The sequence below is a fragment of the Arachis ipaensis genome, chromosome B5 (genome assembly GCF_059453495.1).
Source record: "Arachis ipaensis isolate K30076 ecotype BB chromosome B5, ASM5945349v1, whole genome shotgun sequence".
NCBI classification, from domain to species: Eukaryota; Viridiplantae; Streptophyta; class Magnoliopsida; order Fabales; family Fabaceae; genus Arachis; species Arachis ipaensis.
This window is the reverse complement of record NC_142440.1, coordinates 121,794,372-121,811,851: the sequence shown is the minus strand read 5'-3', so window position 1 is coordinate 121,811,851 and position 17,480 is coordinate 121,794,372. Positions and strand designations below refer to the sequence as shown.

Sequence of the window (17,480 nt, the reverse complement as noted above, 5' to 3'; positions counted from 1 at the left end):
GCTCTTTAACTTGGTACATTCAATATAGGATGCTTGAATTATGCTTCTCATGCTTCTTACTTGCATGCCATAAACTCTCTTGCATCTAATTGTTATGAATTGCCTTTATGATCCTAATTGATGTCTTACCTACATATTGTAGCTACCATGTATTTAAGCAATTATCTTTTCTTTGGCATTCATTATCACTTGGAATTTCTTTCTTCCGGTCGTTAGTTATCTATATTTAACATTCTTCCTCTTTCTTTCTTCTTTAGGATGGGTACCAAGAAAGGAAAAGAGAAGGCTATTGACAAGACACTGGCACGGAAAGGCACTAAAAGAACTGTGGCTAAGGCTCAACCCACTACAAGCGTTAAGCCACCCACGAAGCGGATGAAGCAGACAATCAAAGTTGATGAGGCGGAAAAGGCATTCCCTGCTAGGGACTCTACACGGTTCACTAACCGTTACTGTGAGAAGATGTTCCCCATCCTGGCTGAGAGAAACTACAACAATGAGCACTTACTCATTCTTCCAACACACTTTATTGATTTTGTGGAGCCCTGCATTGAAAGGAGACAGTGGGGACTTTTGAGAAGACAGCCACGAGAGGCCAATTTATCATGGGTAGTCAAATTCTACTCCAATTTCCACTCGCCTACCCTGCAGTCTGTTTATGTTCGTCAGAAGCAAGTACCCGTCTCCGAAGGGGCCATTCAGCGAGTATTCGATCTTCCGCCTAGCCCAGAGGGATGGGACGCCTATCAAGAGGCCTCTTTCAAGCGCCAGACATACCGGTTTGACTAGAATAGCGTCCTTGGCGTCATAGCACAACCTGGCAGCACATGGATCTACGGACAACATCAGACTTGCCCTAAGAGCATCTCAGCTCCTGCACTCACTTTGGAGGCTCACGTGTGGGCACATATTATGTCCCACTATGTCCTTCTGAGCACTCACGAGTCCACCTTCACTACAGACATGGCTATCCTCATTTGGTGTATTCTTACAGAGCAGCCCCTCAACTTACCCAGACACATCCGGCAGGCCATGGGACACGTACAAATTGCGGGTAACCTACCCTTTCCTGCACTGATTTCGGATCTTGTCTATGCAGCAGGAGTCTCCTATAGGGCTGGGGATACCAAGGAAATGATCCCAAGGACTGATCAGTATGTCCCGAACGGGAAGTATACCAGACCCCCTGTACCCTCTGCTAGCTGACATCCCGGCCCATCTTTGGACACTCCTCCCACGTCCGCCCCACCATCACCCACACCTCCTACATCATCCACTACTTAGATGTTCCTTCAGATCCTTCAGAGGTTAGACCGGCAAGACCGACAGATGGAGCGAATGGAGCATCGCAACAAGCGCCGATACACCTATCTGAAGGAGCTTATTGTTAGTACTCACCCACCTCCAGAAGAGAAGGATACCCCGGACTCCACTTCACCTACCAGCACCGGGAGCCATGACGATCCCGATAGTGGAGGTGACCTACCAGCCCCACCTTGCTCCTTACTGATGGCACGGAGGACCGTGCCAAGCCTTAAGTGTGGGGAGGTCAGTACCTGACTTCCGGAGGTAATCTCTCTCTCTTAACGCCAATATGTTATTTTTTCTTTTATTAGATAGGATATATTGCATGTTAATAATTGCTTGCATGTATGTTCTGCTTGGTTGCAATAATGAGTTTCTTTTCAAGACCCTGTTTTAGAGCATTTCACTAATTCAAACTAAAAATTTGTGTTAAACTTGTTTGAAGATTTTAATTTGGAACATGGTTTTTGAGCTAAGAACACACAACCTGTGAGATTTTGAGCTTAATTATATAGTTACATTATTTAACCATGACTTTATTCTTGTGTGTTTTCTTCTTTATGATTGCAATCTATAGTTTGTTCCATTCTATATGTCCATTGTTTAGTGTATATTCATGCATACATGTGATTGATACCATCATTTGATATTAGCTCACTTATCCCAAATAGCCTACCATTCCATTCACCTTTGTTTACCACCTTGAGCCTTTTAACTCCCAATTGTTCTTTATATTACCACATCACTAGCCTTAAGTGAAAAAATAATTAATTACCCCAATTGAATCTTTGGTTAGCTTAAGATAGAGATTGTGTGTCAATCAAGTGTGGGGAAATGTGGGAACTTTGGTTGATGAGAATGTGTATTATTTTTATTGACAACAAATTTGAGAATTTGGGTGCTACTCGTGCAAAATTAGGAAAACCACATGCATTGATATACTATGCTTTTTTTAATATATATATTTATATATATATACAACATAAATAAATAAATAAATAAATAGGGGATAAAATTACCCCAATGTTAAGTCCAATAAAAAGATCAATGCATATGTGATGAAATTAAAGAAAATTTGATACATAAGTATGTGAAATATATAAAAGTGAGATTATGGGTAGCTAGGCATAATTTTAGAATTATATAGAGTGTGTGTGTGTGTTAAGTGAGAACTTAGGTCAATCAAAGATTCAATTTACAGCTCACTGGGCTATACATATATCCTCACCCTTATCTTAGCCCCATTACAACCGTGAAAAGACCTCATGATGTTTGCATTTGTACACTAGATATTTGTTGATTGGTTAGATGAAAAACAAAGTTTTAGAAAGCATGACTAGAGGAGACTAGAGTGAATTAATCCTAAACACCTGAGCGATTAGAGTGCATATACACTTCCAGTGAGGGTTCAATGCTTGACTCTATGTTTCCATCTTTCATGAGCTATCTTCTTATAAGTTTACTTGCCTTTTATTGTGTGATTTGAATTAGTGGAATCTGATCTTTGTTTGTCTTGGAGAACTTGTTTATTTTAACCAAGTAGGTAGAAACATCTTAGCATATAGTTGCATTCATGTACATAGGTTGCATTGCATGAGTCTTACTTTCCCCCATTCATTCTTTTGGTCCCCTTGAGCTTAGCATGAGGACATGCTAATGTTTAAGTGTGGGGAGATTGATAAACCACTATTTATGGTTTATCTTGTGCTAAATTGAGTTGTTTTTATCAACTCTTTGCATACTTATTCATACAATTTGCATGATTTTACAATTCCTTCCCAATTTTGTTATATGATTAAAAACTTGCTTCCTAAGCCTTTAAATTACCAATATTTAATTCCCTTTTATACCATTCGATGCCGTGATCTATGTGTTAATTATTTTCAGGCTTTATAGGGCAGGAATGGCTTAGAGGATGGAAATGAAGCTTGCAGAAATGGAAGGAACACAAGAAACTAAGGAGCTGACCAGCAAGGATCAACATGCACGCATGGCTCACGCGTGCGCGCAACTTGGCGCATTCCACAGTGACGCGTGCACGCACCTGACGCGTACGCGTGACGTGCGTCACGTGTAGAAATTGCAGAACACACTGGGGGCGATTTTGGGCTGAGTTTGGACCCAATTTTTGGCCCAGAAACACAGACTAGAGCCAGAGGACAGGCAGAGACTCAGGACATTCTCATTTACTTAGTTTTTAGTTTTAGTTTTGAATCATCTTAGAGAGAAAATACCACTTCCTCTAGGGTTCTTCATATTCATAGATTTCTAGTTTTATGCTTTGGGATTGGATATTGAGAAGAGTTACTACCTCCGTTGAAGTCTTTATCATTACAATTTTCTTTCTTATTTCCTTAATTTTTTATCTCCCATTTACCCTGTTCAGAGTTACATATGGATGTCTTTGATTTTGGAATTCATTAATGCAAAGAACTATTTTTACCCTTAATTAATTTTCAGTTATTATTTTATTTAATTTATTATGTCTTCTTTTTATTCTCTTTATATGTCTATGAAAGTGGTATTCATGTCAATGGAGTAGACTCCTAACTTGACTTTAGAGTTGATTAATAGGAGAACCTTGAGTTGGAATACTCAAGTGTTAATTTTAATTGGAAGCTGTTGACTGGCTCTCTAGTCTCTAACTCTAATCCTTCCTTAGGAGATGATTAGGACTTGAGGTTCAGGGTTGGTTAGTTAGTTGACTTTCCTTTATTAGGTAAGGGATAACTAAGTATAACAACAACCTCTTATTATTACACTTGGGAAAATTCAACAAGGATAGAACTTCCAATTAATCTCCTCCTGGTCAAGGCTTTTTATTTCAATTACATAAAACCTCTTGTTAATTCTCATTACTTTAATTTATAATCATTTATTTTTCCATTCTCCAACTTTAAAATTTCTCAGAAAATTCCTGACCAATAAATTGCACTCTTTTGTCAACTCGTTGGGAGACGACCTGGGAATTCTGCTTCTAGTATTTTATTCTCAATTTGTGACAATTCTTTCTAAATTGATAAGCAAAATTTGCGTCGGTTAAGAACTGTACTCACAATGTTCTTTCTACACTAAATTCTTAATCGGCAATTTTCCGCCCGTCAGTGAACTTGCTTTCTGTTGAGAGAATACTGGAGATATTTTGGTTTTGTCTCTTAATTCGGTAGGAGATTCTTTTGTTTTATCTCCTATTGTGCAGAATTAGAAACAGAGATGAGAATAGAGATTGACACAGATATATCTTGGTTCATCTACCTATTGCAATATAGCCTACATCCAGTCTCCATCACAATCTTGATAGAATTTTCACTATTTTTTAACAAATTATAATCACCAATTCTTCCTAGGATTTTACCCAATCCTATCTAGGACAAGTCTAGTTTCTAACCCAAATCGAACTTGACTAGGACTCTGGTGCACAAATTGTGAATCACACTTTTCACAACTCGTACCACTAACCAGCAAGTGCACTGGGTCGTCCAAGTAATACCTCACGTGAGTAAGGGTCGAATCCCACGGAGATTGTTGGTTTGAAGCAATCTATGGTTATCTTGTAAATCTTAGTCAGGAAGTCAATTATGTTTACCAGTTGAATTGCGAATAACCAAGAGAGCATAAATTAAAGGTTACTTGTTACGCAGTAATGGAGAATATGTTGGAGTTTTGGAGATGCTTTGTCTTCTGAATCTCTGCTTTCCTCTGTCTTCTGATTCACGCACGCACGTCCTCCTATGGCAAGCTGTATGTAGGGGATCACCGTCGTCAGTGGCTACATCCCATCCTCTCAGTGAAGAATATGCTCACATGCTCTGTCACAGCACGGCTAATCATCTGTCGGTTCTCGATCATACTGGAATAGGATTCTTCATCCTTTTGCGTCTGTCACTAACGCCCAGCACTCGCGAGTTTGAAGCTTGTCACAGTCATTCGATCATTGAATCCTACTCGGAATACCACAGACAAGGTTTAGACTTTCCGGATTCTCATGAATGCCGCCATCAGTTCTAGCTTATACCACAAAGATTCTAATTAAGAGATATAAGAGATACTCATTCAATCGGATATAGAACGGAGGTGGTTGTCAGGCACACGTTCATGGTTTGAGGAAGGTGATGAATGTCATGGATCATCACCTTCATCACAGTTAAGCGTGAATGAACATCTTAGATAGGAACAAGTGTGTTTGAATGGAAAACATAAATACTTGCATTAATTCATCGAGACACAGCAGAGCTCCTCACCCCCAACAATGGAGTTTAGAGACTCATGCCGTCAAAGAGTACAAAATTTAGATCTAAAATTTTATGAGATACAAAATAAGTCTCTAAAAGTTGTTTAAATACTAAACTAGTAGCCTAGGTTTACAGAAAATGAGTAAACTCTGATAGATGGTGCAGAGATCCACTTCTGGGGCCCACTTGGTGTGTGCTGAGGCTGAGACTTAAGCAATTCACGTGCATAAGGCTGTTTTGGACGTTCAACGCCAGGTTTGGATCCATTTCTGGCGTTGAACTCCAACTTTTGATCCTTTTCTGGCGCTGGACGCCAGAATTGGGCAGAGAACTGGCGTTGAACGCCAGTTTACATCATCTATCCTTGTGCAAAGTATGGACTATTATATATTTCTGGAAAGCCCTGGATGTCTACTTTCCAACGCAATTAGAAGCGCGCCATTTCGAGTTCTGTAGCTCCAGAAAATCCACTTTAAGTGCAGGGAGGTCAGAATCCAACAGCATCAGCAGTCCTTTTTCAGCCTGAATCAGATTTTTGCTCAGCTCCCTCAATTTCAGCTAGAAAAATACCTGAAATAACAGAAAAACACACAACTCATAGTAAAGTCCAGAAATATGAATTTTTCCTAAAAACTAATGGAATTAAACTAAAAACTAACTAAAACACCCTAAAAACTATATGAAATTAACCCCAAAAAGCGTATAAAATATCCGCTCATCAGACTCAAATCTAGCTTTCAACCACAAAGTGCTAACCCAACTTGACAGAACATTCCCACAGGATCATGATACAAAACAGAAAAATATACAAAGAATTTCTGAGATAACTATGTCTTTTTTTCAAGTCTAGCTCACTGTCTTTATCCACTCATTGGCTTTTTCTTACAAACCTAACTAAGTTTGCTTTTTTCAATGAGACTCAGACAGATTAAATTGAGAAAAAAAAATACAAAATAGTAACCATGAAGGAGAAAAACTTAGAATAGCTTAGGAAGCTATGAGAACCGAACCAAGTGTTCTATTTTACTCACTTGCTCACCCCTTGGTTGTTCACCCTTATTATAGAAGAGTCAAGCCTCCAAGGTTTGAATCAGGTTCAACACTTGGGTTGTCTTCTTCCTCCTTCATCAGAACTTGTAGCAGCGTGGTCAGTAAAGAGAGAGAAGGCCGAATCTTTGACATGCATCATACTTTTCTCTTTCATCCTTTTTCTTCAAATTCCTTTAATCTTGACCGTGAATTTTTTCTTTGGCTCCAAGTTTGGTTTCAGACTGTGGATTTAAGGCAAAGCACCATTGACTTCTTCTTTTCCGTGGTTGCTTGATTTGTGCTTGAACCTCAACATATTTCTTCACGGTTTGTTGTTGAAGCACGAATGGGGAAAGTAACTTTTGAAGATACTCTGTCCGAATGGGATTTGCTTCTTTGTTGTAGCCCTTCTTCTTGCCTGAAATTGGAAATAAGCTTTTAGTTCTTTGCTGAGCCCTAGCTTTGGATCTTTCTTCTTTCTTTTTTCTTGGTTCAGTAACTTGATGTGATAGGGAAAGAAAAAAAGAGAGAGAAGAGAGAGATTGTGTTCGGTGGAAGTGAAACAAAATTCAATTAAATTTTGAGTTAATTACTCGGTTAGATATTAGGTTGAAGAGAGATGGGTTTGAATGTCACCACCGAATTAGGCTTGGATCTCTATTTGGGTTAGGTTGATTTCCTTCTTTTCTATGGTTCAGCTTGTCCCGGCCTTCATGGATCAAGATTTGAGTGAACGGAGTGATATGGTTAAAATATGTGTTGGCCAATATGTTTGTGTTTGTAAGCTTGATCTTTTGCTTCTTGGGTCAGCTTCGTTTAAATTATTTTCCTGCACACTTAAATAAAAACATCACACAACCAATTGATAAAAACCAATAATGTTTGATCATCACTTTAATTATGTTTTAGTTTTTTAAACTCAACAGCTGTTAATTATTATTATCTATTAGTATTTGTGCTTTTTTGCCCATATGGGAATAACTAGAAACAGTGACGGACCCAGAAAATTTTAGAAGTGAGAGCAAAAATATATACACTAAAATAAATTTTGTTGAATATTATTAATTATATGAAGATATAAAAATTAAAAACTTAATGAACACTTTTATTCTTAAAATACTATTCATTATATATAATTTATAAAAAAATATTTTTTATTTCTAAAACTTGAACTTAAAATATTTTAATTAAATTATAGATAACTTATTATCCTAGCTAATTTTTTTATACACATTTAATAATAAAAGACTGAATTATTGGCACATTAGCGACTAACGATACACTAGTATTTATAATTTAAAAATAGAATTATATATAAATACTAGAAAAATTAAATTTGTATATAAAAAGTATATTTATATAAAATAATAAAAATTTGTCATTACTATTTCTAAAAATAAAAAATATATTCTAAATTAATAAATTAATCAATTCATTTTAAAATTTTATATGCAACATAGGTACATATAATAGAACAAAAGATAAAAAATAAGTAATAAAGATGAATAAATTGAGAATAAAATAAAATATATAAAGTCATGAAGAGAATAAAATACTAGATTAACAAATTATTTGAATTAAAATTTGCAATTGAAAATATCAAAAAGAAAAAAACAATGAAATTGGAAGATACATAGAGTCATAGAAAGTTATATAAAAAAATATAAAGAATTTGAAATTTACCTTTTGATAAACAGAAGATGACTACTAGATAAGAAATAGAAAAAGAATGTTAAAAATATAAAAAATAAAAAGAGAATTTAAAGGAATAAAGGAGTGACGGCACAAAAACTAAATTTAATTAGGTTAAATAATAGTAAAAATAATAAAAAATAAAAAGTAAATTTGGGACTTTAGCCAATTGAATTTAATTTATTTATAGTGGAGTCATTTAAAATTTAAAGTGAAGACACATTATATATAACTATTTTTTTAAAAAAAAAATTGAAAACTCAGTGGGGGCAAGTGCCCCTTCATAGTTGTTACTGGGTGGTGCTTGACTAAAAATTTAGAATTGTTGTTATTTATCTTGTTATCATCTTATGTTTTACTAGAAGCTATGCTCTTAGTTGATGAACATATTTAATACACGAGGATTAACAAATTTTTTTAAAAATTTAAAATTTAAGTTTACTGCTGAATTTATCGTCAGATAAATCTGCCAGTAATTATTAATTTAGTTATTAATTAATAATATATTACCGTCGGATTTAGTTACCAAAAAAATTTCGACAGTAAAAATTACTAATGAAAATTTTTCGACAGTAATTAGCAGGGAACGAAAAAATCCGTCAATAAATAATTACCAGCGAGATTTATATCATCAAATTTATTCTGAGAGTAATTTTGATAGTACCCAACAAATTTCTTATAGTATTAAAGCACGTTTTTTAACTGTTATCAAATAAACAACTTTAAAAAAAATTATTTTTGCCTTCTTTATATGAGTGGTGACCGTTTTATTTACCCTAACGGAAAACGTTTTTTATTTATTCAATTTTTGCTGCCTTAATTAATTATATTGGTGAGGCAAAATACCGTAATTTTTTTGCCTAGCTAAAAGAATTTAATTTTGGAGACGAATGCCCTAACAAGATGAAATCATCCTATGAATATTTACTGTTGTTAAATTTGATTAGTCGCTAATAAATTACTATAGAAAAAACATACTATATCACATACTTAAATTTGCATACTAAGAAATTTCAATGCATGCATAGCTTCAAAATTCAGAGCACGTATGAAGCATACTGAAAAGATATTAGCTTGCTAATGTATTTACTGCATTTTGCATGACTATGTTGTCTCCTCGTTCCCATCTTCATTTTCGTCAATAATTTGGTAGTTGGCATTGTAGTCATCTTCATTATTGCTATTATTTTTATTCCGATCTATTTTTCTGCCTTCATCAATATCTAACTCATATTTATCCTTATTTGTAGTCAATTATGCGAACTATACATATTAGGAGAATTTTATGGTAGCATTAATTTTGGTTATTAAAAATAGTAGAAATTTGATCTATAAATAAATTACTAACACATCACAAAAGAATTAAATTTAAAATTAAAATAATTCTCTCTCTCTCTTATAATTTTTTTTATTATTTTTATTAAAATAATTTTTTAAAATTATTTTTATAATTATAAAAATAATTTCAAAAAAAATAATTTTTTATAATTATTTTTACTAAAATAAACTTTTTTATAATTATTTTTATTTTTTAATTATTTTTTATTATTATTTTTTTTATCAAAATAATTTTTTTATAATTATTTTTTCTTTTTACAATTTCGAAAAACTAACACCAAAATGATATTTTCTCTCTTAGTATTAGTTTAAAAATAATCATAAGAAATTATAAGAGAAAGAATATCATTTTGGTGTTAGTTTTTCAAAATTACAAAAATAAAAAATAATTATAAAAAAATTATTTTAGTAAAAATAAAATAATAAAAATAATTAGAAGAAATTATTTTTTTAAAATAAAAATAATAATTAAAATAATAAAAAAATAATTTGGTGTTATTTTTAGAAATTATTAAAAATAATAAAGCAAAATAATTAAAATAAAAATAATTATATAAAAAATTGTTTTAGTAAAAATTAATCATAAAAATAATTATAAGAAATTATTTTTTAAAAATAAAAATAATAATAAAATAATTATTATAAATATAATTAAAAAAAATTTTTGATGTTATTTTTTTGAAATTATTTTTTATAATTATAAACATAATTATAAGAAATTATTTCAATAAAAATAATCATAAAAAATTATAAAAAAAAATATTTTAGTTTTAAATTTAATTTTCTTACTATGTATTAATATTTTATTTATAGGTCAAACTCATATCATTTTTAGTCACTAAAACTAATGCTACGATAGAATTTTCCTACATATAATTCTATCATTGATACTTGAGTTCGAGTTAGTTGATAAATAAAAAAAAAAAAATTTACATACTTTACCAATAATGGGCACTTTTTATAATTATATTAACCCGCTAAATACTATAACCAAGTTCTTGGGTAGAGTATTTCTCATCTTTTTTTTATGCTTTGACAAATATCGTTTTGTAGTTCTATAAACGTCATAGTGTAAGAAATAATTAAAAAAATTAGACTTTCACATACAAATCTCACGCCTTTAAATTTATGTAGTATAATTTTACTGATATAATAGGCTCATAAATTCATGCTAACCTCCATTGCTTCTTGTTTCTGCTTAAAATCCACCATTCCATTCTTCTTTATGTCTTAAAAAATTTTCAACTTATAAAGCCATGGTGAGACCGCTTTGTTAGAGAAGCAACGTGTTTAAGTCCGTTTATATATATCCAATTCATTAATTTTAAAATTAAAAAACAAAAGCTTTTGCACTACTTGTGAAAGATTCAAAATAATTAAAAAGATATGTATCGCAACCTTCGAATTATTAAAAGAAACTCTCTTTTTCACAACTTGTGAAATGTATAACATATCAAAATAAAATTTTATAATCTATTATTTAATGATAAAAAAATATTTTTATATAAAGATAATTATAGAATATTCATCGGAGTATTCACCATCTTAAAAAATTTTAAACATATAAAGATTTATATCCATGAAAAAACTATTAATTTGAAAATGGGTTTAGATTTGTTTCAAAATAAGAAAAATATATTTCACTGTGTATTGCAACACTTATAGTGTGTCCTCTTGTTTCGAATAGAGAATATTTATTTTTTTAGAATCAAATCTAATTTATCATTACTATTTGTGGTTAATAGTCAAATTCGTCATTGAAAGATCACTCATTCTTTAAATTAGTTCTCAAAAAATTTTTTTAGTCATATTATTAGTTTTTAAAAGATAAAACGTAATAAGTCAAATTGGTCATTCCGTTAATTAGATGATGACATGCCACGTTAAGTGCCATGTGGCATGATAATGATGTGGTAGGTTAATACAACGTATCACAAGATGATTCGTTAACTTGTCAAGTTAGTGACACCTAGCACGCCACGTATCACCTGACATATAAAAAGTTATTTATAATCAAAATAGTTTTAGAAAATACAGACGTAAGTCATTGTCATCCCTAAAATTTTAAAATTAATCAAATTAGTCCTTATAATTTTTTTTATTTTTTTAATATTAAATTTGAAATAATTTTTTATAGTATTAATTTTAATATTATTTTTTAGATCTTAATAAACAAAATTCTCTTTACATAAAATAATAAAAATAATTAAATTATTATAAAATTATTTTGTCATTTGTATTTTAAAATTTTACATTTTAAATTATAATTTTTATAGTAAATTTTTTTTATTTAAACGAGTTTATCAAATTATTGTTGATTATATATTTAAAAATTTAAATTTTTAAATTTCACAAAATAATATAATAGTTATTTTAAAATTGAAATCTTTTAGATTTTTTAAAATTATAACTTTTTGTTATTGTTTAATTTATATGGTAGAACTCAATAATTGAAAAATCGATTTGTGAGATCACTTGTTGAATCTTAATATTTTAATATAGTTTTTTTAAAAATAACTACTATATTTATTTAGTGAGATCTAAAAGATTAAAAATTTAAAATAACTAATATATTTGTTTAGTAAAATCCAAAATATTGAAACTTTTAGTATATAAGTAGTTTTAATCAAGGTTACGAAAACTGGACTGGTCAATGAACTGGTGAGGTGACTGGTTCACTAGTTCAGTGGTTCGACCGGAGTTCAACCGGTTTAATTAAATATTAAATAAAATTATTAAAAATTTAATAAAATTTAAGATATAATAAAAATTGAAGATGAAAAGTTCATTGATAACATTTAGATTGAATTAAATTTATTGATAACTTTAAAACAACTAACTGAGGCAGAATTTCCACTCAAACTGCAAAAAGTTAATTCAACTTCAATTCTCTTATACAATTCAATTATCCCTTTTTGGGCTGCCAATATACAATTCAATTGAATAATACATTGATAAAATCTCTTATTGTGCAACAAGCCTCTTATAACTAACCAAACCCTAACTACGTTCAACAAATTCAATGCTTTTCAACAACAAAAACTCAGAATACAGACAACTCAACCTCCAAATTCAGAAACATAAAAACTAAGTGATACAATCCAAATTAAATTCAGACTCACATTAAGGAACAATCCGACTCAGAAACACAATCCCAATTCAGAATCTAGTACAAAAAATTAACTCAAAAGTCAGAATCTTAGAAATCGAAACTAAAGAAGCAGCGGCTTACTGGAAACACGACGAGGGAGGAACGGCGGTGACAGTGAGCTCAAAAGAGGATCAGTTTCCTTTTTTTATTTTAATTAATGTTTCAAAACCAGATCAATTTCAGTACTGCACCATTCAAACAAAACAAATCAAATTCAAAACAACACAATTTACACAAATACATACATATATACACAAAATTGAATCAGAAGAAACAGATCTAGAGAGAAAAACAGAGGAACCGAATGAAGCCATTATGGACGAGGAAGTTGAAGGTGTGGTTGTCGCAGTTGTAGGTGAACTTGTTGTTAGAGGAAGGAAGCTTCTGGAGGCACTGGAACGACGGTGAGGAGAACAAGCACGTTGGCGACAGCGAGAAGAACAGGGCTGAGTAGACGTTCGCGATGCCAGAAGCTTTAGAGTTCAGAGTTCAAGATTACGACGCCGCTGACAGCTGCTTCGATCCGCGACGGTGGCAGTTTCGCTGACAGAAGCTCCGATTCGGCGTCAATTGTGGTAGTGACGGTGGAGTTTGTTGGAGGAAGTTAGAAGAGGAAATTAGGGTTGAGGAGGAAAGGTGAGGTGAGTGGTGACTGGAGAAGGTGGCTGCTAGGGTTTGTTTCAATTTGTTTATGAGGAAGGAAAGGGGCTCGTGTTGCTGTTGCGTCGTTTTGGGCTTTTCGTTTTTTTTTTTTTAAACGTTGACGTTTTTATGTTAAACAGTGAATCGGCCTTGGAAAAAAACCGGTCTGGTTCATCCGGTTCACCGGTTATCCACCGGTTTATCCAGTTTTTATCGATTTTTTACAGGCCGATTTTGAGGATGACCGGATTGGCTAGAGGACCGGTTCCCGGTTAATCTGGTCGAATCGGCCAGTCCGGTCCGGTTTTCAGAACCATGATTTTAATATTTTGAATTTCACTAAATAAATATAGTAGTTATTTTAAATATTTTAATCTTTTAGATCTCACTAAATAAATATAATAGTTATTTTAAAAAAATTATATTAAAATATTAAGATTCAACAAGTGATCCCATAAATCGATTTTTCAATTATTGAGTTCTACCATATAAATTAAACAATAATAAAAATTATAATTTTAAAAAATATAAAAAATTTAAATTTTAAAATAACTACTATATTATTTAGTGGGATTTAAAATATTAAATTTTTAAATATATAATCAACAATAATTTGATAAACTCGTTTAAATAAAAAAAATTTACTATAAAAAAAATATAATTTGTAAATATAAAATTTTAAAACATAAATGGCAAAATAACTTTATAATAATTTAATTATTTTTATTATTTTATGTAAAGAGAATTTTGTTCATTAAGGTCTAAAAAATAATATTAAAATTAGTATTATCAAAAATATTTTAAATTTAATATTATGAAGAAAAAATAAAAAATTTATATAAGGGCTAATTTGATTAATTTTTAAAAATTTTAAGGATAAAATGACTTACGTCTGGACTTTCAATGACTATTTTGATTATAAATAACTTTTTATATATCAAGTGACACGTAACGTACTAGATGTTACTGACCTGATACATCAACCAATCATCTTGTAACACGTGGCATTAACCTACTACGTCATCGTACCATGTGTCACTTAATGTGACACGTCATCATCTAATTAATGAAAGAATCAATTTAATTTATGTTTTATCTTTCAAAGACTAATATAATTAAAAAAATTTTTAAAAATTAATTAAATAATAAATAATATCAGACACAAATTTAACTATTAACTCTTATTATTTGTAAATGTCTTTTGTTGTCTTTGATGAATGAAACTCTATCGTTTTTATATAAAACATAATAAATAAACACACTTTTGGTCCTTCAAATTTGTCCTCGCACAATATTAAAAAATTATTTTAAAATAGTTATTAATTATGTGAGTCAAACTTGGTCCATTTAAATTATACTATTTAAGAATTTTTTAATCACTTAACTCTTAAACTTTTTTTGTTTATTGTATATATATGACCTCCAACTAGATGAAGAAAATACACGTTCGAAGTTACTTATGATAATTGATAGGTATAAATGTTTTGAACGTCAAATGTGAAATTAAATAAACTAAAAATTATAATCAAGTATAAAGGTTATCTTCCTTTTCTTTTTGTAACATGTAGGTGTTTTTGGAGTTTTTAATATCATTTACTCATTTGTGATTTTTTTGTTTTTATTTATTTAGTTTTTTCTTGTCTTTGTTTCTTTTTTTCCCCTCTAATTTAGTCAACGGAAACCCAGAGAGGCAATCAAAATTTGGATTCCAAATAAAATGGATGCTCTTGGAAATGAAATAAACACCCATTTTTTAACATTCTTAATAATCTCATTCCTCACATAAAGTTACTAGAGTTCTCATTACAAGTCCCTTTCGGCATTCCCAAGAGAAAAAACTAGAAAAAGAAAACACATTGACCCAACTTCAAAAGAAAAAGATGCAGACTCGAGAGGAAAGAAAAAAGCGTAGATAATACACTCACTAGTCATAATTGTAAAGGAATCAAGAATTATATTAACTGTAAAATGCAAAGGTTATGAAACTAGCATTGCTATTATGTTAATATCAGTTGCCAAGCTTCCCCTTAACCAAAACATCCAACAGCCACGCATCCAAAGTTTCTTTATTTTCTCACTCTTTTAACCTTTATCTGCTTCATGATAATACCCGTAAATGCTTCTTCTTTACACTTCCACCACCACAAAGTTTCGTAAATAAGAACCCACCCAAAGTCCTCGCTACATGTACAATTGTACACGCCTACAATGGCACCTCTCTTACTCCTTTTCTTTATCTTCTTCGCCTCTTCTTCTCCACTAACACACTCTCGAACCAGGCCCCTCAAAACGACAATGCTCGACGTCGCTTCATCCCTTCAGAAAACCACCCGTAATGGCCCCACTTCATACTCCCTAAAAACACAACCTTCAGAATCTACACTCTCCCTTCAACTCCTTTCTCGCGCTTCAATTCAAAAGCACCAATCATACACGAACAACTACAAGTTATTCACACTCTCATTACTCGAGCGCGATTCAGCCCGAGTCAAGGTCATAGAAACTCGCCTAGATCTCGCTCTGAAACGAGTTTCACGCCCGGATCTTCACCCGGCCAAGTCGATGACCGAGTTAGACCCGGAGGAAATGCAAGGACCGTTGATATCCGGAACGAGTCAAGGAAGCGGCGAGTACTTCGTTCGAGTCGGAATCGGTAACCCGCCAAGTCAAGCTTACCTGGTCATCGACACGGGCAGCGACGTAAGCTGGATCCAGTGCGCACCTTGCGCCGACTGCTATGACCAAGCTGATCCAATATTCCAGCCGGCTTCATCGGCTTCCTATGCACCAATCCCCTGCACCGCGGCGCAGTGCAAGTCCCTAGACCTCTCCGAGTGCCGTAACGGAACCTGCCTCTACGAGGTTTCTTATGGCGACGGTTCTTTCACAGTCGGCGAGTTCGCGACGGAGACCATTACGCTCGGCTCCGTTTCAGTTCCCAACGTAGCCATCGGCTGCGGCCACAACAACGAAGGCTTGTTCGTCGGAGCTGCTGGCTTGCTCGGCCTCGGAGGCGGCGCGTTGTCTTTCCCGGCTCAGCTCAACGCCACTTCATTTTCCTACTGTCTCGTGGACCGCGATTCTGACCATGTTTCAACTCTCGAGTTTCACTCGGCATTATCTCATTACGCCGTCACGGCGCCTTTACGGCGGAACAAGGCGATGAACACATTCTATTATGTTGGACTGACCGGAATTGGTGTGGGCGGTGAGGTACTTCCTATTCCGGAGGCGAGTTTCGAGGTGGATAGCACCGGCGCCGGAGGTGTTATTGTGGATTCTGGCACGGCTGTGACGAGGTTAAAAGAGGAGGTGTACGACGTTCTGAGGGATGCGTTTCTGAGCGGGACAAAAGGGTTGCAGAGGGCGAACGGTGTGGCGTTGTTTGATACTTGCTACGACTTGTCGTCTAAGTCGAGCGTTGAGGTTCCGACGGTGTCGTTTCATTTTCCTGGGGGGAGGGAGTTACCGTTACCGGCGAAGAATTACCTGATACCGGTTGACTCGGTGGGGACGTTCTGCTTTGCCTTCGCCCCCACTACGTCTTCCTTGTCGATAATTGGGAATGTTCAGCAGCAAGGGACACGTGTCGGTTTCGATGTCGCTAACTGGGTCGTTGGATTCTCTGTCGATAGCTGCTAGTCGTAGATGGATTATGCCTGTGCAAATTTTAATTTAACTATTTAATTTAATATTCTCTGTTGTTATTATTTGTTTAAACTTTTTGTTTTGTTTTCCACTTTTTTCTTCTTTTTTTTTTTTTCGGTTCAGTAATTTGACTAATTTCCCTAGTTGCATGGATCGGCACAAAAGATAAAGGGACATAGAAAAGGAATATTTCCAACGTTGTGAAGTTAGGTTTCCAGATATGGATGTGGAGACGGGAAAGAAAGGTAGATAAATGAGTGATTGGTTGGTGGTCTCACCACTATAAACATTAAAATTATCCATAAATCATTTCTCAATATAAAATATATATTAAAAATAAATTAAATTATATATATATATATATAATAATTTATTTTAATAATTAATTTTAATATACAAAATAATATTTTTAAAATTATTTTAGACTATTAAATTTTGATTTT

General features: G+C 32.9%; 1 protein-coding gene across 1 annotated transcript; it reads left to right on the top strand.

The window, feature by feature from the left end:
• Nucleotides 1–15,332: 15,332 nt before the first annotated feature.
• LOC107643822 (protein ASPARTIC PROTEASE IN GUARD CELL 1) lies at nucleotides 15,333–17,109 on the top strand. Its single transcript, XM_016347577.3, has one exon. The coding sequence runs from the start codon at nucleotides 15,598–15,600 to the stop codon at nucleotides 17,029–17,031; it is 1,434 nt and encodes a 477-aa protein (XP_016203063.1). The 5' UTR covers nucleotides 15,333–15,597; the 3' UTR covers nucleotides 17,032–17,109.
• The last annotated feature ends 371 nt before the right edge of the window (nucleotides 17,110–17,480 follow it).